The 27,767-nt window shown below is 42.3% G+C and overlaps 1 protein-coding gene across 4 annotated transcripts in view; it reads left to right on the top strand.

Annotated features, from left to right (window-relative positions):
- Positions 1-1,154: 1,154 nt before the first annotated feature.
- The window catches only part of irak1 (interleukin-1 receptor-associated kinase 1), a 43,589-nt gene continuing 16,976 nt past the window's right edge, over positions 1,155-27,767 (top strand). For 2 of the 4 annotated variants that reach the window (XM_037245908.1, XM_037245911.1), the window contains exons 1-12: positions 1,156-1,522; positions 3,507-3,674; positions 3,745-3,864; positions 5,768-5,841; positions 5,908-6,087; positions 10,626-10,690; positions 10,782-10,890; positions 10,988-11,109; positions 18,849-19,062; positions 20,525-20,593; positions 20,668-20,755; positions 20,823-20,920. In XM_037245908.1, the coding sequence (XP_037101803.1) occupies positions 1,411-1,522; positions 3,507-3,674; positions 3,745-3,864; positions 5,768-5,841; positions 5,908-6,087; positions 10,626-10,690; positions 10,782-10,890; positions 10,988-11,109; positions 18,849-19,062; positions 20,525-20,593; positions 20,668-20,755; positions 20,823-20,920 (1,419 nt within the window). In that variant the 5' untranslated portion in view covers positions 1,156-1,410. Of the gene's footprint in view, positions 1,523-3,506; positions 3,675-3,744; positions 3,865-5,767; positions 5,842-5,907; positions 6,088-10,625; positions 10,691-10,781; positions 10,891-10,987; positions 11,110-18,848; positions 19,063-20,524; positions 20,594-20,667; positions 20,756-20,822; positions 20,921-27,767 lie in introns of all 4 variants that reach the window. The other 2 variants (XM_037245909.1, XM_037245910.1) reach the window with 2 other exon arrangements.

Raw genomic sequence — 27,767 nt, forward strand, 5'->3', positions numbered from 1 at the left:
TATATATATATATATATATATGTGTGTGTATATATATATATATGTGTATATATATATATGTGTATATATATATATATATATATATATATATATATATATATATGTGTGTGTATATATATATATATATATATATACATATATATATATATATATGTATATACCTACCAGCCCAGTGGCCTAGTGGTACAGTGTCCGCCCTGAGACTGGAAGGTTGTGGGTTCAAACCCTGGCCGGGTCATACCAAAGACTATAGAAATGGGACCCATTGCCTCCCTGCTTAACACTCAGCATTAAGGGTTGGAATTGGGGGGTTAGATCACCAAATGATTCCCGAGCGCGGCACCGCTGGTGCTCACTGCTCCCCTCTACCCCAGGGGATGGATCAAAATCACACAGGGATGGGTTAAAGGCAGAGGACAAATTTCACCACACCCAGATGTGTGTGTGATGATCATTGGGACTTTAACTTACACACACACACACACACACACACACACATATATGTATATGTATGTATACATATATGTATATGTATGTATATATATACGTATATATATAGTATATGTATGTATACATATGTATGTATATATATATATATATATATATACACACACACACACACACACATATATACACACATATATACAGTGTATATAGTATATATATATATATAATTTATATTATACACCTATATTTAATATATAATATAATATAGTATAAACACATTGTATTATATAATTTAGGGAGAAACCGGAGGGAGGAGGCAGTAAGAACGCAAGAATTGGGCATACAGGATTAAATGAGACACTGCATAAAATAGGCATACATACTGATGGGAAATGTGAACACTGTAGGGAGAGTGAGACCGTCCAGCATGTTCTGGTGGAGTGTGTTAAGTATGGGGAGGAGAGGAAAATATTGAAGGCAAGCAAAGGTAGCATTTAGAATGGAAAATATTCTGAAGGTTGAGGTAGGAAAAGTTCAGTGTCAGTTATTTGACTTCCTTAAGAAAACCGGGCTAATGGAAAGGATATCGTTGTTTTCTTTATTTAACTTATGTTAGTGTTATTATGTATTCGGTCTTTAGTCTGTGAATGCCGGATCTCTCGTCATATCCTGCTACCCAGTAGATGGCGGTAATGGCCTATACAGCAGGTGGTAAACTGCCAAATAATAGGAAAGAAGAAGAAAAACTTTTCCGAAAGCAACCGAGCAGAACCTTTGGTACTCCTTGAATCGGACAGGTTGGTCCCACTCAGCACCAATGAATCCGGGTGAGCTAGGTCCGGATGTATGCCCCTCTGCTGGTAGAGCTTGGTGCCGTGAGTCGGACTGTTAGCTTGTTAGCATCTTTGCGCTCCCTTGTCATTCAGTAAACTTCTCATTCAGAGTTGAAGTTTCCTTCAGAAAATGTCCCAAAGAGACGTCAGAAGCTACTTTTTGCACAGTCTACCAGCCACGGTCCACTGGAAGTTCTGCTGCATCATGGATGGGCTATCAGAACTGGACTGGACGCGCTTTGGTGAGACACAAGCCCCAGCCGACATCAAACTGGACGGTGAAATAGAAAAGTCCTTATTCGATTGCATAAATCAGTTCCAACTTGCTGTTAAGGCACTTTTTGGTCACAACCACAACTATAGATTTCATTGGGTCAATATAGCTGAAGGCCCTTATTTCATTGAGGAGCTAGCTTTTATTGATGAGGTGAACTGGTTTTTCCTTAATAGGACAGTGTATAAAACTGGGGTCCCTGACTTTAAATCTAAAGACAACTTCTTGGGTACTGATGAATGAAAAGAACAACTACTTTGATACACTCTTCTAAAAAGACAATTTTGTTCAAATTTACGTAGATTACATTATTAATAATTAATAACATCGATCTATGCGTTAGCACTAGTCAGTTAATTATTTCTCACAAAAATGATCAGCAATGATTTAAGGATATTATGAACAGGCAGTTTTATGGGCTGGCAGGTGTTTTGTTACCACACTTGCCACCCTGTTGGCAATTAATCCATCAACACGAAATTGAATTAGAAATGTTCCTTATATTTCTTTTATAGTGTGTACAAAAAGTGTAATTTGTGGAATTTACTCCCACTTCAACACCCGCCCTTCTTTCAAAACAAAATTGTTGCATTCTCCTTGTCACCAATGAACTTCTGGACATCATGTGACTGAGCCCTGTGTTAATGTTTATGCCAACATCCTGGCTGCACAGTTATGGGGGCAAAGCTAAGGATTTACCACAGAGAGTGGTGAAAATTACTCAACATTCCTCCAAGTGAATTCACATCTCACTTTGATGAAAGGAACGCATAATTAGCTGATACGTGTACGCGCTGGACGGTTTAGATATTAGAGATCCCTAACAACAAGCACCAGGAGTGTTTTTTACAACAATGACGACAGCAGATGAGGAGAACTTCTATGAGGAGTCTTGCGATTATAATAAGTCTTGCAAGTTTATAAGGTTAGGTTACAGGCTGAAACTTGCATGACTTAATCTTTGAGATAAGCAATTTGGCACATGCCAGAAGGCCGGCCGCAGGCCCGTGGGGCATCCAGTTCCGTCACTGCAGGTGGGTGAGGAGGGGATGCCAACATGTTGGTGGGCTCCATTGACAGGGTGGATGCGGTATCTCTTCATTGCTGTCAAGTGAGTTCACCGGATGGAGAAGCAGGCAACACTTGCGCGCTCGCTTGCTTCAGAGGGAACCGCGGTGCGAGGCTTGCCTCCGACCGCGGGTCATAGTTGTCTTTCGGTCAGTGCGGTGTGGTGTGACACACAAGACACACTTAGGATCGCCCCCTCGTTAGAATATCATTTTCAAAACTATCAAAAGGAAAAAAGAAAAGTGGAAATGAATTAAAATATGAAAAATAGAATAAAACTAAATACAGAAAGCAGAGTCACATCATATTCAAGCAAGTCATTGCCTAACCGGAGTAAATCTAAGTCACAGGCACATATCTGAATGCCCAGTGCTGAGTGTTTATGATGGAAAAAAAAAAGAATCATCTAAATATATGGAAATAAACCCAACAAAAACATAATACAAAATACAAGTAAAGTTAAATAAAAATAAAAAAGAAATCTGGGTAATACCAATCCTGCCTGGCATTGCAATAGTTTAAAAAAAGCGCACCTGGCGCTTGATAGATGAGTAATATCCTGTCGAGCTTGTGCATCTCATTATGTCCTTATCAAAATTAGATGTGAATTTACTTGGAGAGAATTTTGACAGATAAATGCTAGTTTTATCGCTGCTCTCCACTGTCAGTCATTGGTGTGTTGGCGCAACTGGTATACTGCAACTGTGGCTGCGTAAACAAATGCACACAGGAAGTCACATGACACCCGAACTTATGGAGCTGAAAGTTACATTATTAATTCTGTGAGGGAAATGAAGAATTTAAGAGAATACATACGTAAGTATACATAATGCCCTTCTATGACACTACTTTTTACCCATTTTGGAATGAACTTTCTGTCTCAGCTTCAGAGGTCCTTGGAGATCAAGTCAGCGTGCGATTAGCTCAGAAGAAGGAGATGCGGACAGCCTATGTAATGAACCAATGGGGCAACAGAAACGGACGCGTCGGTGAGCTGCTGGACCTGCTGGAGCATCATCAGCTTTTCCATCCAAGAGACGTGATCCTTCTCTGTGTGTCTTGTGACCTCTGACCTTTGAACTGGTCTTATGATTACTACTAAATGTCATTTTGACTTCTTAGGGGCGTTGTCTTTGAAGGAGTCTCCACATGCTCTTCCTGTTAGTCTCTCTAACTTTGATCCTCCTGCCAAATCAGTAGTGGCTCCTCTCCAAATGGCAACCCATGTCGTCAGCACTACAGGTAGTACAACATGCGTAGTTGCGCACTGAAGTAAACAATTTACTAAACAATTTTGCTATTATGAGGGTAAAATGGCTTGTTTCATTAATGCACCATCCTCCTGGTTTTGGAGAATATCTCTCTTGCCTCTTCTGTCCGCCATTCTGTCCTCTGCTCAGGGAACTCCTAAGCCGCTTAAAACAGTGGTCCCCAACCTTTTTTGCGCCACGGACCGGTTACGTGTCAGAAATATTTTCGCGGACCGGCCTTTATATAAATAATACATTTGTATAAATAAATAATACATTTATATTAAATATATAAATATGATGAAATAAAATGATACGACTGGCATAAAAACAAGTATAAATGACATAAAAATAAAACTCACCATGACCGCTAATGATGCCGGTAGTACGTGGGGCCCTTCGTCATCTTCGTCATCCCGTCATCAATCTTTGTCCTTTTTGTAAACAACCGCTACGCCGCGCCGCACTGCTGACGTCACTTGAAATTCAAATTACAGTAATCCCTTGCTACATCGTGGTTTTACTTTTTTTTTTTTTTTGTTGAAAATTTTTGAAAAAATTCACATATAAGTCGCTCCTTATTATAAGTCGCCCCCCCCACCCAAAGTATGAAAAAACCCGCGATTTATAGTCTGAAAATTACGGTACATTGAATGAGTGGGAGCACTGAGCTTATTTCTCAGAAATGAGCCGGAGACAATGACACCCGAAGTGGTTAAGGTTTGTCTTTTAATGCAGGATGCTTGGTCTCCATGTGCCGAAGCAGTTTTGAAGGCTTCATTGCCTCGTTAAGCTAGCTTGTCGCCACATATTATGCAGAGTGGGCTTGGCGCGTCTGAGTCACCTGTGGCGATAAATCCATATTTCCAGAAAGACTCCAGAAATGTTCTTTTAAATGCAGCTTTCCTTTTCTTAGAAGTCTCAGCCTCTTCTTCTTCCGTCTCCTCATTGGGCTTTTTTCCCTTTCCGAAGAAGCTTTCCTAACATCTCTGTTTCTTGCTCATTTTTGCTTCCTTCACGGGCTCGACTGGGGTGACATGTCACGTGACCGAGACGAGCGTCTCGACCTGAACCGACGGATGTAATTGGGAGAGAATTGCCAATATTTTTATATTTTTCAAAATAAATTCTTACTCATTTTTGCTAGCTTTGCGGGCTCGGCTGGGGAAACATGTCACGTGACCGGGACGAGCGTCTTGACCTGAATTAATTGATCGTCGATTTAAAACAATAAAATAAAATAAATCTGTGCGGCTTGGTGGCCTGGTACCAAGTGACCCACGGACTGGTCCGCGGCCTGGTGGTTGGGGACCACTGGCTTAAAAGTCCTCTTCCCTGCTTTTAACAGATCTCATCTTAGGAGCTCTTTTAAGAGCTACAATTCTTCAGGAATCATTTTTATCTTTACTAGGATCATGATTCTAAAAATGTTTCCTAAAATTTGGCCACCAGGAGCAAATCTTTGCACTAATAAACTTGAGGAATAAGGCCCCAGGTGTGAATGTGAAGAATAGCCACGGCATTGGATTTAACTATGAAATAATAATATGCAGTTAACACCAAAAGGAAACAAAACATCCATGTCGCTCCATCCAGCCATCCAGCCATCCAGCCATCGTTTATCCTCACATTCACACATATGGAATTTAGTCTTCAATTGACTCCAGAAACAATTTTTTTAAATATGTGTGTGAGGAAGCCTCCGTCCTAGGAGAATACCCGCATAATCACGAGCTGAACATGCAAACTCCATGCAGAAATTATGACTGAATATCTGAATATCTTAACATTAGTGTGCAGGCTGTTTGTTATGAAGTCAGAAAACTTGTTTGATTCAAGGAGCTGGTGATTGCATTGATGAAATATATGTTAATTGTGTTTCACCGATGCTAAAGGAGGAGAAGGAGCTCTACCTCGACCAGCCCCACCCCCATCAAGTTTGCATTCTTGCCAACCTCGAACCCTACAGGTTTATCAACACTCATCAACAAATGTTAATGATCACAGATGTATCACAAATCCCTCAATCCTCTAGGGCCCCCCATTGGTGGCATCTGGTGATGCCAGCTATGGAGTGATGTGCTGGTCCTATGAAGAGGTGCATGCTGGGACTGAGGGGTTTTCGCCAGCCCTGCAGATCGGTGAGGGGGGCTTTGGAGTCGTGTACAGAGCGTCACTAAGGAACACTGACTGTGCAGTAAAGAGACTCAAACAGGTCAGCACATTACACAGTGTTGGGTGGAGTCAACGAACATTATGCGTGGTATAAACAAGTATAGGTGCAGATAAGCGTTTTGCCAGTGTATATGAGGACAGCAAATTGAATATTGCCCTACGGCACAGGTGTCAAACTCAAGGCCCGGGGCCAGATACGGCCCGCCACATCATTTTATGTGGCCCGCGAAGACAAATTGTACATCACATTCGTGTGTCATTACTAGAATTTTTTTTAAAATATCTGACCAGTTTTTACTCCTCTGATTTGAAAACGACTTATTTGTCAGTTTGTTTTGTAGCTTTTACTGTATATAATATGAGGTGCTCATACATTTATTTGGCTCTCCGAAAGAAGCTATGACTACAATGCGGCCCGCGAAAAAAATGAGTTTGACACCCCTGCCCTACGGCGTATCAGGGTTACTTAGCGATTTAAACAAAAACAAAGACAGATTTCCATTCATTGGCAAGCAATGTGCTGTAACACTCAATAGCAAGTGGTAGGTGCAAGGGACAGCTTGAAGGTCATATCCGTTATCAACATTGCACCGTGCATTCAAACGTAACCAGAGGGATTATTTCGGCAAATACAAGACTGGACACAAAAATGGGGGCACCAGATATTTATCAAATTTTACAATAGTGCTCCCTTTCCTATCAAGACTACAAGGCGGAACCTCCGGAGGTCCACTTTAACAAAGACGTCTTGAACAAATAGGCCCTTGACGACTTGATAGGAACACAATGCAGCACTTGAAAGAAAGCAGGGAACTTAATACAATCAAACTGACGGAACAACGAGGAATACCTGAACACACGGGGTTGGAGAGCTCTGATTGGGCAATGCAAGGGAACAGGTAAACGAGCACAGGTGGACGCAGTAACCGAGACAGACGCATACAAAAGGAACACAAGGAAAACATGAAACAATTCTAAATCAAAACCAAATCAAAGACAAATCATAACAGTGACTACCTAGCTAGCTAGTTATATTAAAGCTAACTAGTTACTAACTAGCGGGGATCGCTGATGGTGTAGGGGTACACTCGCCTGTCTTGTGTGGCAGCACCGTGAGTTCGATTCCCACATTGGCTATGTATGTGTGCGAGAGACAAAAATGCGGAAAATTTTTTTTTGCTAACTAGCGAGTTATTTGTTATATAAAAAATACATAAAATATATATAAAAATATATAATATATAAAAACTTACACGTACCTCAAAATGTCACCTTTGACAAGAGCACCTGCCACAGCTCACTTAGCCCTAGGTTCGGATGGGGTGAGTTGTTGTGGGAACTAGTTTGCTCTTTATTGGTTGAAATATCATAGGGATGGCCAACCAGTCAGACTAAGAGCCACATTTTTTTACTGTGTTACCGCAAAGAGCCACATCATACACATGGGCACACATGAACATCACCCCATCCCTTCCTCTTACACACACACACGCACGCACGCACGCACACACACACCTCTGCTCAGCCAAATTTATTGTGTGACATTATCATGTCACACGCCAACATGATAATGACAGAAATTGATCACAGGCCAGTCATTTTCAACAATGAACATTGTGTGCACTGTCTCACACACACACACACACACACACACAAACATTTCAAAATAGGCTGCTCCGTTAAAGTTTCGAGTAAATTTACGGATCAATATGGAAGGGAAACAAGTAAGCAGTACCAATGTGTTAGATCGAACTTTAGTCAGTTCCGATCATTTTACAGGAGATAGTTTGAGAAACGCGATTGTTTACAGAGGGCTCATTGGTTATTGGCTAGTGGATGCATACCGCAACCCTAGTCAACCTCAGTTTGTTGCAGTATAACTTCTATTTTATGCGCCTTTTAATCCGGTGCGCCCTATATATGAAATAATTTCTAAAATATTAGTTTACTGGTTCTTTTATCACAAGCAAATTATTTAGGTTTTATTACCTGACATGTTTCGGCTATCACTTCCGCCTTCAACAGAGGACAAATTATTTAGGTTTCATTACCTGACATGTTTCGGCTATCACTTTCGCCTTCATCAATTTGTTTGTGATAAAAGAACCAGTAAAATAATTGACAATTGAAAACAAGATGAACATAGTACAACAATTTCTAAAATAAAAAATTCAATGAGGGTGCGCCCTATGGTGCGAAAAATACGGTACTATGCATGTTGCTTAGTGCGACTTCTGGCATTTCTGTTAATGTTCGATATTCTGTGTTCAACAGTTGGATGTCTAATACCGTTCGTTTTAGTTTGTCATTTTCAGGAGACAAGATTTCAACAGTGTCACTGAGGCATTTTTTAACGAACTCCCCTTCATTGTAGGGCTTTTTAGCCCGTGCAATGTTCCAAGCCAGTTGATACGATGCAAGCGTGACAGTCTCTGAGTGCTTCGTAATTTTGGGGAAAAACTGTGTCCAACTTGCGCTTGCGAAATTCAGTCCCTTTTGGAAAGTCCTTATCGATGTTAGCATAGAGCAGGGGTCCCCAAACTTTTTCCTGTGAGGGCCACATAACTTTTCCCTTCTCTGATGAGGGGCCGGTGTCAGTTTGTAACAGAAAAAGTGTGACGATCGTAGGGGAGCTTAAAAAATTATTGTTTTCCAGAAAGCCACACATAACCAAATAACGGTTATTTAATAACCCTTTCCAGGTTCTTTACAGAAAAAAAGTCAGGAAACAAATAACACTATTAATGAAATAAATAATAACTAAATAACCCTCTCTGAGTTCTTCACAGAAAAAACAGGAAATAAATAATAACTAAATAACTCTCTCTGGGTTCCTCATAGAAAAAAAAGCCATGGAACATTAACTTTCTGTTGTGCCATGCACAATCTTAACAGATAAAAGTTCAGCTCAGTTGTCAGAGCAGAATCTCTCTGACACATATGAGCAGTCTCTTAAAGTTCTTGTGTTCCTTCCTTATAATCCTTTTGTAGGTTCCAGTAGGCTTGTAGACACCGCTGTCTTTTTTGTTAAAGTTTGCTAGTGCGTCATAGTCTGGAGTACAATTTGTTGTGGCAATTCTTAGGCGAGATCCGAGGTGTTGGTCCGTTTACCTCGATCTGTGACGGGTTGATGTTGACGTTCATGTGGCTGAACGTCACGTCGCGTACGTCGAGCCAAATTGGCCACTCTCTTTTAAACGCTCGGCACTGTGTCCACCTTGCTTTTCCTTGGGCGAGTCATTTTAATGGAAGGATTCCAGGGGAAGGTTTGTGGGTGGCTTTAGCGCAAAACTGCATCTGAAAGCTCAGCGCGCGAATTACAAGAATGCTGTCGTCACAGCCCACGCTCTAAATTCGGGACTGATACAAATAGAGCGCGAGTGCGCCATGTCCGTACTACTGAGTACGTACACGCACTTGTGAGTGTGCACCGAGCTTTCTGACACGGCTTCCGGTAGTAAATGCGCAGGCGAGCGCTTCCCCATCTACTGGGGAAACGCAGTCATTGCAGGCAAAATGACCAAAAAAAAAAGTTTAATAATACAATTTGTTCAGGGTTGGCGGGCCGGATTAAACGGTCCCGTGGGCCGTATCCGGCCCGCGGGCCGTAGTTTGGTGACCGCTGGCATAGAGTGAGCTGAAGTGGCGCTTAAGATTTGAAGCTTTGAAATGCGCTAATGCCGTCTGACATATCAGGCAGAATGGCTTTCCATTACGTTCAACAAAAAAATATGCACTTTCCCACTCTGTTAAAAACGTCCTGTGTTCATCTTCATATTTTCGTTTAGCTGTACATTTTTCCCCTGCCATTTTGAGAGCGAAATTGACACTAATTGTTTACTCGAATGGGTTTGCCCCTCCCACTTTGCATGCGCGTTTGACGAAAATACCAGATTGAACTCAAGCGAAGCGAACATGCACAAAAAAAAAACACAAACACAAATGTTGGTATGAACGTAAAAGAGCCGCATGAAACCAGGCAAAGAGCCGCATGCGGCTCGGGAGCCGCGGGTTGGCCAGGCCTGTACATACTGCCTTGGATGACTAGTATATCGAAGTAGCTTAAATAGCTTTAATACTTTTTGAAAGTTTCTGTTCATTCATGAAACTTGAAATCAATTTTATTTGATTCCTTGACCACAAAATGTATACTTTGACAGCAAATGTGTCATTGTAGCAGTAACAGAAGCAAAGACGTGCTCCAGAATATCTTTGGCAAATTGGTGGCTGTTTTGAAAAACTAAATGTTTCCCATTGAAAGATGTGATTTCATTTGTGTACTTCCATACCAAATAATAATAATAATACATTTTATTTATAAGGCTCCTTTCAAGGCACTCAAGGTCACTGTACAAACATAAAATAGCATACACAATTAAATGAAAAAAGAGTATAAGAGCAAAGAAACATTTGGACATTTGTGTCATGATTTGAAGTCAAAGGCCTGTTTTTGGGCAAAGGTTTTGCTTCTTGTTCAAAGGTAACAGTCCAGTTAACAATTTACATCCTCTTACAATGTTTGACTTTGATATGATTTGATCTAATAATTGGATGATGCAAACACGGTCTTGTTGATAGGACTGTGTGCACGACTTCAACATGCTTAAGGAGAGCTTCAACACGGAAGTGGAAAAACTCTCAAAGTGAGTGTCCTCAAGTGCACACACTTAAAACAACGCATGTGCCTTGTTATGTGTTCCTGTGCAAAATATGTGATTCCATTTTGTGGTTCAGGTTCAGACACCCGAACATTGTGGACCTGCTTGGATTCTGTCAAGGACCAAGTGTTTGTCTCATCTACACCTACATGGAAAAACGATCACTGGAAGATCAGCTGCACACCGTAATCCATGCATACACACACACACACACACACACACACACACACATACACACACACACACACAAACATTCATAGAGATGTCTGCGTGTGTGTTTAGGTGTCTTCTGCTCTCACATGGGATCTGAGGGTCCGCATTGTTCATGAAGCATCAGCAGCATTGCAGTACCTTCACTTTCCTCCAGAGGAACACACACCTGTAATCCATGGAGATGTGAAAAGGTTGACACAACACAAAAAAACATACATTATTATTATTATTGGAAATAATTAATTGCATATCCAGAATAACCAGAAAATTTCACACAACTGTGCTTTATTTATTCTTTAGTCCACTCAGAGTCCTTAATTGAAAATTGAGCGTTATTTTGCCACCGTCATCATAATAACAGGGGTTGTGTGATAATTGATAAACTCGAGTAACAGAAATGTCCATCTGTTTTTATTGTTGTTAGTATTAGAATAGGCCTCTTTGCCACACATGATTAGATAGGTAGCTTGAGCTATGCCCTTATCTTGTCTTGCTTTTCACTGGCCTTCCCTTCTCTTTGCACATACATATGAGTTGATTTCAGTTAAGACTGCGAGGTCACACATTATCACACAGGCTAAGCAGAGCCGCCCCCTTGTAGGCCAAGAGTACCGTATTGGCCCGAATATAAGACGACCCTGATTATAAGATGACCCCCTCTTTTTCAAGACTCAAGTTTGAAAAAAGACTTTTTGAACACCAAATTAAATTTTTATACAGAAAATGATTACATCTGAAACAAATAATTATAACAATATATTCAAGAGAAAAAGCATGTTGTTTTGCCTTATTCAAATCATGCAAAAACTGTCTATCACATTTTAATATCTAAACATTTAAATGTGTAAACTAAAGTGCAATGACATTTGTAAATGAATGGCTTCTGGTTTTTGAAATGTAAATAAATAGTGATAAAACAACAAAATTGCAATAACTGCTTTAACCATCAAAGTGAAGTCTAACTGTAGTTTTGAAACAAATCTGAATAAGGAAAAACATTGCAATAAAATGATGCAAACTGCTCCCGCTATTGTTGGGGAGCCTGAGGACTGTATAGGGCAGGGGTCGGCAACCCAAAATGTTCAAAGAGCCATATTGACCCCCCCCCAAAAAAAGACCTGTCTGGAGACGCAAAAATCTAAAAGCTTTTTATAAGGCAACATAGACTGTCAATACATGAGCTGTATGCCTACTATTAAAATAATTAAGTAGGCTACAAATACAAAGCAACAAAGTACGTCGCCCCTGGATAGCCAGCGGACTTTGTTGTGCAGCAGGAGATTGGCATATTCGCTATCAACTTCATCTAGCAATTCACGGAACTGGCGTTGGTTTAATGCTTTTGCGATTATTTTGTTCACAATATGGATGACAAGGTTCATTACCTCCATACACTCTAGTGGGAATGTTTACACACAGCGCCTCTGCAATATGCAATGGAATGCGAGCAAATTTTGATCCAATGCTTTCTGTCGTAAAGTCACAAACTTTTGCGACCCTCACATACTCTGTGCGCCGTCTGTAGTGACTGAAATCAGGTGGCCAGTGTGTATCTCTGCCATTTAAACACTGCAGCACAGCCTCACAGATATCCTCCCCCCGTGTGTAGCATTTTAGTGGTATCAATTTCTTCATGTACTCGCCATCGGTGAATGGTTTTCCGCGCTTTATTATCTCCCGGGCTGCACAAAACTTGTAGAATTTGGAGATGCAATCCACTTCTTGAAACTGTTTTTTCGTTCCTCAAATTGCACCTTTCCTCCCAGTTCCAACTGGGTGATCGGCAGCAAATTTAGCATGCTTTAGCTGAAAATGTCGCTCCAAATTGCTCTTCTTGTTATATTTGACAACTTCTCATTGCAAATCAAACATTCAGGCAATCCTTCAGCATTGGCAATGAAAGCAAATAGTTGAGTCCATTCTTTCTTAAACCCTCTGTTCTCATCAGCAATCTTTCTCTTTTTGCCTTTTGAATCCATGGCCCGTCACTCACACACCTGTTTGTTTACAACTCGCCTGTGCTGTGTCGCTTGCTATGACGCAATTTTGCGCCATTCTGAAATCCTGTATTTTTAATATATTTACAACTACATACATTTTCTACAGCATAAGAATGTTTGTCTCATGATTACCATCTAAAAACCATATTTAAAAAAAAAAAAACAAAGCAAAAAAAAACATTTTTCCATTTTCACGCATTTTTGCAAGAGCTCCAGGGAGCCGCTAGGGGTGTGCTAAAGAGCCGCATGCGGCTCTGGAGCCGCGGGTTGCCGACCCCTGGTATAGGGGTTTGGCTCGGATGGTTATGCTTTTTTCGCCCCCGGGTGTCGGTCAGAACACAGGAGGGAAGACGTGGTTCCGTTTTAATTGCTTTACTGAATTATTGGCAAAAAAGTAACAGGCACTGTGGCTCATAGGGGCATACTGGCAAACTGGCAAAAGGGTATTGTGTGAAGCGTGTGAAGGGTGTGTGTGAGGTTTGTGGGTTGTGTGTGTGGTTCTGCAACAGACAGAAATACACCACGTAAGTCAACGCTCAACTTCTGATGTCACACAACACTAGTAGACGGCACACATTACATAACTAACTGCGCGTAACGGTTCCGCTATACTAAATAACCATAAATGAAATACTCTCGGCAACACACCAAACATAAGTCATCGAGACAACAAAATACATTTGTTGGTGATCGTTGGTCGCCGTGCCGCTGTGTAACGGCTACTCGTACGATGCGAGGCAAATTTAAAGGAGTGCGCCGGAGCTGTCAATCAAACGGCGCGCACACGAAGCAAACCGCGATTGGACAAACGGCACAACAGTGGACAGTAGTAACAATTAAATGTGTATACTCACTTTGTGTCAAAGACACACACGATCACAGCAACATACTCAGTCAATACCAGCAACCTTTAACTTACCGCTGCGCACAAGTGAATGGGTCTCATGTCTGGACCTCGAATGTAAGACGACCCCCACTTTTTCAGTCTCATTTCAATGCAAAAAACATCGTTTTATATTTGGGCCAATACGGTATATACTAAGTAGGACTCCTGCAGGTGGGCGTTAGACCTTCTTCTGCAATCTCGCAGAAAAGGCTCCATGGCTCTATCTCGATCTCTATGGCATCCATTAAATGGTTCAACTCAGAATAAGCAGTCTTCTGGTAGTTACTGATAGCATAGTGAGCATTAAAGACAAAAGAGCTGGGAAAATATAACATTATCATAGAATTTTGTGTAATTAATTATTCATACTGTCATTATTAATAATAATGTATAATATGATAACTTTATTAAGTACAAAGTTTATCCAGACTTCCTTTCTTGTTTTCTTTCTTTCTCAAAATCAATTATTTCTGCACTTGAACTGCTTTACTATATTAATACAAACACATCAGTTGAAAACTGGGACAAATTACCAAAACTATCACCATTTACTAGTTTACTATACATAAAGTACATATTGGCAATGGCAACCACGTGTGAAACAGGCACACTAAATACCTGCCAAATTCCTAGCTGATGTAAACTTGCACATAACACATACCGTAATTTCCGGACTATAAGTCGCTCCGGAGTACAAGTCGCACCAGCCATAAAATGCCCAAAAATGTGAAAAAAAACATATATAAGTCGCTCCGGAGTATAAGTCGCATTTTGGGGGGCAATTTATTCGACAAAATCCAACACCAAGAACAGACATGAACGAGCAACAACAGGCTAAACGATACGGTGTGCTAACGTGACAAACACAAACGAGGAGCTGAGAACGGGCCTGACGTAACATTCAGTTATTTAAAAAAAACTATTACATAAATAACACGTTTATAAAACCATCTGTCACTCCAATTCATTAAATCCATCGATCGTCCTTTGTCAACAATGCCGTGTGCCGCGCCGCAGTTCAAATTATTCCACAGGCCCATACAACGATATATAAACTATATTTTAAATAACTATCACATAAACAACAATATTATCAAACCATTTGTGTCACTCCAAATCATTAAATCCATCGATCAAATTTCTCGTCTTTTATCGATCGTCCTTTGTCAACAATGCCGTGTGCCGCGCCGCAGTTCAAATTATTCCACAGGCCCATACAACGATATATAAACTATATTTTAAATAACTATCACATAAACAACAATATTATCAAACCATTTGTGTCACTCCAAATCATTAAATCCATCGATCAAATTTCTCGTCCTTTATGTCATCCTGGTGACAGAGGACATGTCCAGAGGATATGGCGCTTTAAAGTGTTAATTATTTTATTTGATTTTTTCTCTCTATTTTTCATGTTTTGAATATGTTCAAGATAAAGATATCAAAGCATGTGAAGTGATCAACTATACTAAAAATAACATGTGGTCAACTATACTTGTAAGTGATGTGTTAATGATCAAGTAAAAATTTGTGAAAAAAAACATATATAAGTCGCTCCTGAGTATAAGTCGCCCCCCCACCCAAACTATGAAAAAAACCGCGACTTATAGTCCGAAAATTACGGTACATGCTAAATACATGTGAAGTTCGGGTTTGTATATCTTGTGTTCATCATATACATGACACATTCACCATAGCATTTTATTCAAAGCGTTAATTTCAGAAATATACTCTAGTAATTACACAAGACATTACTTTGGAGGCACGGTAGATCATAAAATTTGCTAAATGTCTGCAGCTGAGCTAGTGTGTAAAAATATTTTATGTTTCTTTTGATATCAATTAAAAAAAACCTCCACGCTAGAGACACACAACTTACTTGGTCATCACAGAATTGGAAAAAAAAATGGTTTTTAAGAGATATCGTGTTTTGCAGCGTACAAATTGTACATCTGGGTCCACATACTACTGACGTAGTCCGGCTAAAAACCACACATACACAAATACAGTAAAGCTCGATTCACACAGCAGAGTTATCAGCTCGAATTTAGCCCCGAATCTCCCCTCCCGACAATTCTAGGTCAGCCCCAGTTCTAGTAATGGCTCCAAAAATAATCTTACCAGGTAATCATGCTACATGTGGTGGCTTCAGGCTGATCATGGCCGCTCGGAATGACGGCCGACCTCAAATAGGGGATATGCAACATGTTGAATTTTTTTGGCCCGACTTCAGACTGTGCGGTGTCCCACGAGGCAAAAGACTACACACTCGGTTGACAGTGACGTGCAGCCAATCAAAAAGCAAGGTGATGAGGTGGCGAGGAAGTGTGATGGGGAATGAAGACAGTCATAGTGCAACAGAAAGTCAGTGCTTGCGCTGTCTCCATCCTTTGACCAACGTCTTTTCTTTTTATGACACTTTTTTTCCGCTAAAAGCAAACCAAAAACTGACGCTTTTTTGTCCGCCATGTTTGTTTACTCGCGTTTAAAGGCTTAAAGCGCTTGGTAAAACACTCTCCTAAAACCTAAGGGCAACTTTAGAAGCACTCGTGAAAACCTGAAGTGTTACTGAAAATTCAACAATATTGTCAACGCTGACTAAATAATTGATAGCTCAGCCCCTGTAGCAGAAAGATTATTCCAAAAACATTTGAGATCTTACACTTGTGGCATTCACATCATCATCATCATCATCATCGGTTTAAAGTCCGCTTTCCAGGCGCCGCTGGGTTGGACTGGATTCTCAATATGGCTTTCTTCCACCGGGGACGGTCCATGGCCATCTCGTGGTTGAGAGTCCTATACTGAGAAAATTTTTGGAGCAAAACTTTTTACAGCCGGATGCCCTTCCTGACACCAACCCAAGGGGAAATTGATTTTCTGTAGGGGTTGACTCCCTTAGCCCAGTGGTCCCCAACCTTTTTTGCACCACGGACCGGTTACGTGTCAGAAATATTTTCGCGGACCGGCCTTTATATAAATAAATATATTTATATATTTATTATTTAAATATTTATATATATAAATAGGATGAAATAAAATGATACGACTGGCATAAAAACAAATATAAACCACATAAAAATAAAACGTTGAATTAGTGGGAGCACCGAGCTCTTTTCTCAGAAATGAGCCGTTCCCATGTAGGCGTAATCGGAGACAATGACACCCGAAGTGGTTAAGGTTTGTCTTTAAATGCAGGATGCTTGGTCTCCATGTGCCGAAGCAGGTTTGAAGGCTTCATTGCCTCGTTAGCTAGCCTTTCGCCACATATGCGGAGTGCACTTGGCGCGTCAGAGTCACCTGTGGCGATAAATCCATATTTTAAGTAGGACTCCAGAAATGTTCCTTTAAATGCAGCTTTCCTTTTCTTAGAAGTCGTAGCCTCTTCTTCTTCAGTGTCCTCATTGGACGTTTTTCCCTTTCTGAAGAAGCTTTCCAAACTTCTCTGTTTCTTGCTCATTTTTGCTTGCCTCGCGGGCTTGACTGTGGTGACATGTCACGTGACCGAGACGAGCGCCCTGTGTCAAGAGTCCTTATTTTTCAGATGCACCGACAGATGTAATTGGGAGAGATTCGCCAAATTTTTTATATTTTTCAAAATAAATTCTTACTCATTTTTGCTAGCTTTGCGGGCTCGACTGGGGAAACATGTCCCGTGACCGGGACGAGCGTCTTAACCTGAATGAATTGATCGTCAATGAAAGAAAAAAAAAAAAAAAGAATTTTTTTTTTTTTTCTTTTTTTTTTTTTTTTCCTGTGCGGCTCCGCGGCCCGGTACCAAGTGACCCACGGACCGGTACCGGTCCGCGGCCCGGTGGTTGGGGACCACTGCCTTAGCCCATTCCTCTCCCGAGGAGCCCACTGGGCAGTGGTACTATTTAACCCATAGTTGGGTTCACACAAACCTGAATTTATGTCTGTAAACATTCAATATAGTAATTATTAAAAGTTCTACCTTTTTCCCACGGGACAGGTGCGTTTGAAACAGCCTACATTAAAATTCTGACTAGAAGCCTTCAAAATGTTCTTCTTCGTCCCCATTGTACCCAAACATATTTTTAGCCACAAAACCTGATCTAATGGTTTCCCTGGTTCGAACTCCTCAAGCATGTCACTAACTTTGAAATTCCTACAGCTACCATGCTCGAAAAATATTCCTGCAGATTCTACGAGCCAACGGCGCTGTCACGTGTTCTGATGCATTTCTTTGGCTACGAGAGAGAGAGAGAGTTAGTCAAGGGAAATAAAATGATGCGTTCACGGCCTTAAAGGAAGAAATGCGCAACATGACACTGGCTCTAGTGCTTGAAACGCTCCTGTCTTATATGGATTAAGGTTTTGCGAGATTTCCCGTCCAATGTGTTCATGAATGAAATCCCTTCGTGTGATGCGTTGCTCTTACCGTGTGGCTGCACAACATACGCAAATGGTATGTTCAAAACGGTTATACCCTTAATTGTTTGCATCCCGTGTGGGGTCTCTCATAATTTAAATCAGCTGACAATTTTAAAATCTTTCAGTGTGCCCCAAGCTTTATTACAGTAGTAGATAGTGAGTGCCACCTTGTGGAATCAATGAGGTGACGAGCAAAACCTATTGTTTAATGATGACATAACATGACTTTCTGACAACGTGGGCCTCGATTAAATGGTATTGTGTTGTATTGATATTGTACTCGTTTATTGGTAACAACTGTTTTTGAAGCTAATGCTTTTTAAGGGGAGAAAGAGATCTTAATGAATCACTGTATTGATATGTTACAAACTGGAATTGGTCACCAGGCCAATTTCCACCTCTTAAAATACATTCACACAAAAACGACAGCGCAAATCTCAGTCAAGTTGTTTATTATTACTCTGCACTATGTCTGCAATATTGTAAGCAATTAATTTGGACGATTGTTTCTCAAGGGAAGAAAATAATTACCCTTGAAGAGAGTCAGCATTTGAACATAGAATTAGACCATACTTCAAGAGATCTAGCCATATGGTCACATCAAGTAGCTCACTTGGTTCTCCATTGCTTCCACTTTTTGTTGCAGTTCAAACATCCTTTTAGACCGCCACCTGGTAGCAAAGCTTGCTGACTTTGGCTTGGCTCGCTTTGTGTCTCCAAACTCGTCGAACCGTCTGGTGTCCAAGACGACCACACTGGGCCAAAAGTCCAAAGTGAGGGGAACACTGGCATACCTGCCGGAGGAGTACATGAGGGATGGACAGCCAGGGACACCGGTGGATGTCTACAGCTTTGGTGTTGTGAGTCCCTAAAATATTCATTACTTTAGCTCAGTGGTTCTTAACCTGGGTTCGATCGAACCCTAGGAGTTCGGTGAGTCGGTGTCAGGGGTTCGACAAAGCCTCCACTGAGAAGGTCCGAACAAACTTGATTTATCGTGTAAATTCTGATTTGCCAGTATGTAATTTGTTGTGAGTTCATGCATTGTGTTGGTTTTGTTCTTTGAACAAGGTGATGTTCATGCACGGCTCATTTTGTGCAGCAGTCTATGTCTTGATTTAAAAAAAACCAAAAAAAATCACTAACGAGGGATTCGGTGAATATGAAATATGAAACTGGTGGGGTTCGGTACCTCCAACAAGGTTCAGAACCACTTCTTTAATCAAATCAAATAAATTTTTATTTGCCAAGTTTGAGCATGCCAAACAAGGAATTTGATTCCGGTACATCTTGTTCTCTGTACAACATTTATGTAGCTAACAACATTCAGGACATGTGCAAAAATTGACAATTATTCTCAAACATTCCCTGATCTTAAACTCCCAGGAGGGCAAAGAAAAACTCAAAACTCCTACTAGGGGAAATGAGAAACCTTGAGAAGAGACCACAGATGGGAGGATCCCTCTTCCAGGATGACCAGACTGCAATGGATGCAGAGAGGACACATAGTACAAATAATTCAAAGATGAAGCGTCAAGAGTAGGATGTTATTGCACAGCAATGTCTCTGAGACTCTAAGAATGGTGTGAGTTCATCAGAGCGACAGCCTAGGGGAAGAACCTGTCTCTATGTCTGCTGGTTTTGGCGTACAGCGCTCTGTACCGCCGTCCGGATGGGAGTAGTTCAAACAGACTGCAACCTGGGTGAGAAGGGCCTGTAGAGATGTTACTTGCACGTTTCCTGGTCCTGGACCGGTACAAGTCCCGGATAGATGGGAGATTGGTCCCGATTATCTTTTCCGCAGTCCTGATTGTCCGTTGCAGTCTGTGCTTGTCTTGTTTGGTGGCCGATCCAAACCAGTCAGTGATGGAGATGCAGAGGATGGACTGGATGATGGCAGTATAGAAGGTCTTCAGCAGCTCCTGTGGCAGGTTGAACTTACTGAGCTATCTCAGAAAGTACAACCTCTGCTGGGCCTTCTTCTGGACAGTCTATGTGGCTGGTCCATTTCGGGTCCTGAGAGATTGTGGATCCCAGGAACTTGAAGGTGTCTGTGGAGAGAATAGTATTACTGTGGATAGTGAGGGGTGAAAGTGGTGAAGGGTCTCGCCTGAAGTCCACTGTCATCTCCACGGTCTTGAGCGGGTTCAGCTCCAGGTGGTTTTGGCTGCACCAGTGCACCAGCCGCTCTACCTCCTTTCTGTACGCAGTCTCATAACCGTCCCGGAACTGGTCATTTTTTTACATTTGTCTCTTGTTCCTCAAGGCAGCATGATACAGATCCTCACATTGTGTGTGCGCGTGTGCATGTGTGTGTTGCAGGTGTTGTTGGAGGTACTGACAGGTCGGCGAGCTCTGGAGGAAAACAAGAAGTTGGGAGATATTTACCTGGTTTGAACTCTTACTCCTACACAAGCTCACGTGTGAGCGTACAGACACTCATAAATGTTCGTGTGGTTCCGCAGAAGGACGTAATCCAGGAGGTTCGGGAAGACCCGGCAGATTCTTACACAGCGGCCTGGAGTAAACAGCTGGATCGGCGGCTAATCACAGGTCAGTGTTTTCCTGTTGGGCTACCCTCTGATCTCATAGTCTCTTTTGACCTATTTTTCGGCATCAGCAGGGGATCCCACAGAGCTGGCTGGGAGCATGGACATGGTGGAGCTGGCCTGTAGGTGTCTAGAAAGGAAATGGAAGAAGAGGCCCGCCATGACGGAGGTTTGTTTATAACTAGAGCAGCTATAAGAGGCCCATCCCAGCCCCAGTCACGTTAGAATATCGGCGCATTGGAGGTCCATTAAAAACAAATGGAAATGCTGTTAAAAGGATAGTGTGTATGTTTTATGCCACCTACTGGTGAATTTATAGAATACAAATGACCTAAGTTTGAAGTGCATGCATTTTGAAGCACACACAATATGGTGCCTCACAAAGAAAGAATTTTCCAAGCCTACCACCCATTTCTTCAGCTGAGGTGCAAGCCAAATGCCTTCACAAACAACGTCTAGTATTGCCTCGTGGCGAATTAGGTACTTCATATTTGTTACACATGCTGTCATCATTGATCGAGATTGCTGGATTCAGAGTCCAGAGTGCTCACCATTACACATGGAACCCTGTCAATAAGCCAGGAGGAGTATAACTTTTCTGAGCATGACGTATAAGGCGCGCTTCACTAAATTAACAAAATTAGTGGAGGCAGGCCTTACTCACTAATAGGGCTGTACACGAAGTACTGAATTGGAATTTCCAAATGTTTTTTCCAGGTAAATTATTATTCGAGGTTCCACCATTACTTGAACTTGTATTCCTAGAATTAGAGGCCAGGGTGCTCACAATCACACCATGCAAACATTACATAGTAATTCAGAAGAGCATCCAAGCGCTGATGTAAGTTTTACCAGTTGACAATGCAACTTGGAGCACATGTTTATCAAATATAAGCAAGGTTATCCAGAGCAGACAGATCTTTTTTTCTGACATTAAATGTAAACTAGTGCTTCGACCGAAACAAAACACCAGCACCAAAATTAATTTTCTTCAAAACATTCAATATGTAGGCGGCTCGGTGGCGCACTGGGTAGCACGTCCGCCTCACAGTTAGGAGGGTGCGGGTTCGATTCCACCTCCGGCCCTCCCTGTGTGGAGTTTGCATGTTCTCCCCGGGCCCGCGTGGGTTTTCTCCGGGCACTCCGGTTTCCTCCCACATCCCAAAAACATGCTTGGTAGGCCGATTGAGCACTTCAAATTGTCCCTAGGTGTGAGTGCGAGTGCGTATGGTTGTTTGTCTCTGTGTGCCCTGCGATTGGCTGGCAACCGGTTCAGGGTGTCCCCCGCCTACTGCCCGATGACGGCTGGGATAGGCTCCAGCACGCCCGCGACCCCCGTGGGGACTAAGCGGTACAGAAAATGGATGGATGGATGGATGGACATTCAATATGTGGTTTAAAGGTCAGTATTGAGTCAAGTAGTTACATTCATCAAGATTCTGAATAGGTCTACTATCATTATGCAGGGATGAGAATTTTCCGTGGATCCGCGGATTTCCGTGTTTTTTTCCGTCGAAAGTATTTTCGTGAATCGTGTAAATCCGTATTTTTTTTATATATGGGGGGCAGCGGCCGGCCAGCTGGCTGGGCAACGTTAGCCTCGGTGACTCACGAGCATCCCCCCGCCCGCCGCAACGATACATATATATATATATATATATATATATACCGTAATTTTCGGACTATAAGTCGCTCCGGAGTATAAGTCGCATTTTGGGGGGCAATTTATTCGACAAAATCCAACACCAAGAACAGACATGAACGAGCAACAACAGGCTAAACGATACGGTATGCTAACGTGACAAACACAAACGAGGAGCTGAGAACGGGCCTGACGTAACATTCAGTTATTTAAAAAAACTATTACATAAATAACACGTTTATAAAACCATCTGTGTCACTCCAATTCATCAAATCCATCGATCGTCCTTTGTCAACAATGCCGTGTGCCGCGCCGCAGTTCAAATTATTCCACAGGCCCATACAACGATATATAAACTATATTTTAAATAACTATCACATAAACAACAATATTATCAAACCACTTGTGTCACTCCAAATCATTAAATCCATCGATCAAATTTCTCGTCTTTTATCGATCATCCTTTGTCAACAATGCCGTGTGCCGCGCCGCAGTTCAAATTATTCCACAGGCCCATACAACAATATATAAACTATATTTTAAATAACTATCACATAAACAACAATATTATCAAACCATTTGTGTCACTCCAAATCATTAAATCCATCGATCAAATTTCTCGTCCTTTATGTCATCCTGGTGACAGAGGACATGTCCAGAGGATATGGCGCTTTAAAGTGTTAATTACTTTGATTTTTTCTCTCTATTTTTCATGTTTTGAATATGTTCAAGATAAAGATATCAAAGCATGTGAAGTGATCAACTATACTAAAAATAACATGTGAAGTGGTCAACTATACTTGTAAGTAAGTGATGTGTTAATGATCAAGTAAAAATTTGTGAAAAAAAAACATACTATATAAGTCGCTCCTGAGTATAAGTCGCCGCCCCACCCAAACTATGAAAAAACCGCGACTTATAGTCCGAAAGTTACGGTATATATATATACCGTTTTTTCCCATGTATAATGCGCAAAATTTAACTAATTTATTGTCCTAAAATCTGGGGTGCGCGTTATACATGAGTACAATTTTTTGTAATTTTTTTTTTTTAATTGTTTTTTTCTTTTTTTTTTTTTTTTGAAGAAAATCATGGTACAACAATTTTTGAAGAAAATCTTGTCACGGATGGTTCTTTACAACGTCACTTTCCTCTTCATTTTAACTTAACTGATCGCGGTGGTGCCTTTCTGGGCAGTCTTAGAAATCAACGCCAACAAAAAAAATACATCCAGCCTAGTTAAGAAATCACCAGAAAGATCACCATGACAATTGTGAATAATAAATAAATAATTATATATATTATATATATTATTATTATAATAATAAATAATTGTGATAAATAACTGGAACATCACTCAAATATTGGTGATCCCGTTGAGAGTCTCACATATTTCTTCGCTATCGAGTTTGCTACTGCATGCGCAGTGATACTGACCGGCAGAATAACATCCGGTTGTTCCCAAAGATGATCTTTTTTCTGAAATAATTTTATGTTTACGGACTTAAGTAACCCGGCCGGGTCATACCAAAGACTATAAAAATGGGACCCATTGCCTCCCTGCTTGGCACTCAGCATTAAGGGTTGGAATTGGGGGGTTAGATCACCAAATGATACCCGAGCGCGGCGCCGCTGCTGCTCACTGCTCCCCTCTCCCCCAGGGGATGGATCAAAATCACACGGGGATGGGTCAAATGCACAGGACAAATTTCACCACACCCAGACGCGTGTGTGACGATCATTGGGACTTTAAAAAAAAAAAAAAAAAAAAAAAAAATTTTTTAAAAGTCAAACTTTTATTATTATTATACAGGGGTACAGGCTTTTTCCAGCATCGAAATGCCATTTTTAGGGTGCGTATTATACATGGGGGCGCATTATACATGGAAAAAACGGTATATATTTCCCCCCCCCGCTACTTTTCCGTGCTTTTTCACATTTGCCATTCTCATCCCTGATTATGTCTAAAGGAAAGAATTTAACCCAGAATTTAGTTTTTTTATTAGTCCATAAATCATGAAACGTTTTTACTTTGGTTCAGTAGTAATTAATTTTCAAAAAGCTACGACTGAAGGATGTTAAAGTCATGCCGTAATGATTCTTGAATTTGTATAGAAGATATCACGGACAACAGACGAGCAGGACGCCCAAGTGCGACACACTATTTATTAGAAGGAGGAAGGGAGGTCGGGCTCGGGGAAGCTCCGGGACGAGACTGAGACGTGGTCGGTAATCGTGTGTTGGGTCAGGATAGGTGACGTTCGTGCGTGGTCCGCGGACGGGCGGAAGATCAAGACAGGTGGCGTACGGGCTTGGTCGGTCAGGGCAGGCGGCAATCGGCCTTGGTCGATCAGTGCACGGATTGGGTCGGCAACTAAGAGTCAGACTGAGAACAGAGCACAAGGTGCAGGAACAGACAGGGACGAATTGACAAGGGAGTGACTGCGGTGTGGTGTTTAAATCGGAACTGGTTAACGAGCAGGAACAGGTGTGGGTGATTGACTTAATGGAAGGGGAGTGGCTGTGACTGGTATCCATGGTGATGGCGTGACAGAGAATACCGGCTGGTAACAGGTGGCACGGCACGTGACAGAAGAAGGGTTTTAAGTGTGAATAATGGTGTCATCAGGATATAACTCAACTCAATCTGAAAAAATACAGGAAAGGTCATTAATAAAAAAAAAAAAAAAAAAAGAAGAGGACCCAGGGTTCAGCCTCGAGGATCACCTCTCGGGAGAACTAATAAATCTAACTTAAAGAGATATTGTTTTCGGAAATGTAAATAACAAACCACAATAGAGCATGCTGAGACAGACCCACAGCATATAACTTATCCAACAATAAGTAACGGTCAACAAGGTCAAACGCTTCCGTAAGGTCAGCAAAAATTGACCCAGTAAGTATACCCTGATCAGCTGCCAAAAATACAACATTCATAGACTTTAAGAGAGCAATGGTTGTGGAGTTGTTGGATCTAGATCCGAATTGATACTGAGAAAGAATATGATTAGTGTTTGAATAATTATTTAATTTATTCATAATAATTTTCTTGAATACTAGAACGTAAAAAAGAAATAGGTCAGTAGTTACTAGGATTTACCAGATTTGCATCATATATATTGGCCCAAATATAAGACGACCCTGATTATAAGACGACCCTGTCTTTTTCAAGACTCAAGTTTGAAAAAAGACTTTGAACACCAAATTTAATTTTTATACAGAAAATAATGACAGTAAATCTGAAAAAATAATTATAACAATATATTCGAGAGAAAAAGCATGTTATTTTGCCTCATTCAAATCATGTCTATCACATCTTAATGTCTGAACATTTAAATATGAAAACTAAAGTGCAATCACATTTGTAAATGATGGCTTCTGGTTTTTGAAAGGTAAATAAACCTACTGTTTCTGTTGGGGAGCCTGAGGACTGTATAGGGCAGGGGTTGGGAACCTTTTTGGCGGACAGAGCCATACATGCCCATTTTTTACAAATAATTTCCCGTGAGAGCCCCATCCATCCATCCATCCATCCATCTTCTTCCGCTTATCCGGGGTCGGGTCGCGGGGGCAGCAGCTTCAGGAGGGACTCCCAGACTTCCCTCTCCCCAGCCACTTCATCTAGCTCATCCCAGGGGATCCCAAGGCGTTCCCAGGCCAGCCGAGAGACATAGTCTCTCCAGCGCGTCCTGGGTCGTCCCCGGGGTCTCCTACCGGTGGGACATGCCCGGAACACCTCCCCAGGGAGGCGTCCAGGAGGCATCCTGATGAGATGCCCGAGCCACCTCATCTGGCTCCTCTCAACGTGGAGGAGTAGCGACTCTACTCCGAGTCTCTCCCGGATGACCGAACTTCTCACCCTATCTCTAAGGGAGAGCCCGGACATCCTGCGGAGAAAACTCATTTCGGCCGCTTGTATCCGGGATCTCGTTCTTTCGGTCACGACCCATAGCTCGTGACCATAGGTGAGGGTAGGAGCGTAAATCGACCGGTAAATTGAGAGCTTTGCCTTTTGGCTCAGCTCTCTCTTTACCACGACGGACCGGTACAGAGTCCGCATTACTGCAGAAGCTGCACCGATCCGCCTGTCGATCTCGCGCTCCATCCTCCCCTCACTCGTGATCAAGACCCCAAGATACTTAAACTCCTCCACTTGGGGCAGGATCTCATCCCCGATCCGGAGAGGGCATTCCACCCTTTTCCGATCGAGGACCATGGACTCGGATTTGGAGGTGCTGACCCTCATCCCGACCGCTTCACACTCGGCTGCGAACCGCTCCAGTGAGAGCTGGAGATCACGGCCTGAAGAAGCCAACAGCACAACGTCGTCTGCAAAAAGCAGAGACGCGATGCTGAGGTCCCCAAACCGGACACCCTCAACGCCTCGGCTGCACCTAGAAATTCTGTCCATAAAAATTATGAACAGAATCGGTGACAAAGGGCAGCCTTGGCGGAGTCCAACCCTCACTGGGAACGAATCCGACTTACTGCCGGAAATGCGGACCAAACTCTGGCATCGGTGATACAGGGACCGAACCGCCCTTATCAGTTGGCTCGGTACCCCGTACTCCCGAAGCACCCCCCACAGAACCTCCCGAGGGACACGGTCGAACGCCTTCTCCAAGTCCACAAAACACATGTGGACTGGTTGGGCGAACTCCCATGCACCCTCGAGGATCCTGCTGAGGGTGAAGAGCTGGTCCACTGTTCCACGGCCAGGACGAAAGCCACACTGTTCCTCCTGAATCCGAGGTTCGACCTCCCGACGGACCCTCCTCTCCAGCACCCCTGAATAGACCTTACCAGGGAGGCTGAGAAGTGTAATTCCCCTGTAATTGGAACACACCCTCCGGTCCCCCTTCTTAAAGAGGGGAACCACCACCCCAGTCTGCCAATCCAGAGGCACTGTCCCCGATGTCCACGCGATGCTGTAGAGACGTGTCAGCCATGACAGCCCCACGACATCCAGAGCCCTTAAGAAATCCGGGCGGATCTCATCCACCCCCGGGGCCTTGCCACCGAGGAGTTTTTTAACTACCTCAGTGACTTCAACCCCAGAGATTGGAGAGTCCGCCTCAGAGTCCCCAGGCCCTGCTTCCACAATGGAAGGCGTGTCGGTGGAATTGAGGAGGTCTTCGAAGTATTCTCCCCACCGACACACGACGTCCCGAGTCGAGGTCAGCAGCACGCCATCTCCACTGTAAACAGTGTTGACGTTGCACTGCTTCCCCCTCCTGAGACGCCGGATGGTGGACCAGAATTTCCTCGAAGCCGTCCGGAAGTCATTCTCCATGGCCTCGCCAAACTCCTCCCACGCCCATGTTTTTGCCTCAGCAACCGCCGAAGCCGCGTTCCGCTTGGCCATCCGGTACCT

The sequence above is a fragment of the Syngnathus acus genome, chromosome 2, assembly GCF_901709675.1.
Source record: "Syngnathus acus chromosome 2, fSynAcu1.2, whole genome shotgun sequence".
Classification (NCBI taxonomy): domain Eukaryota; kingdom Metazoa; phylum Chordata; class Actinopteri; order Syngnathiformes; family Syngnathidae; genus Syngnathus; species Syngnathus acus.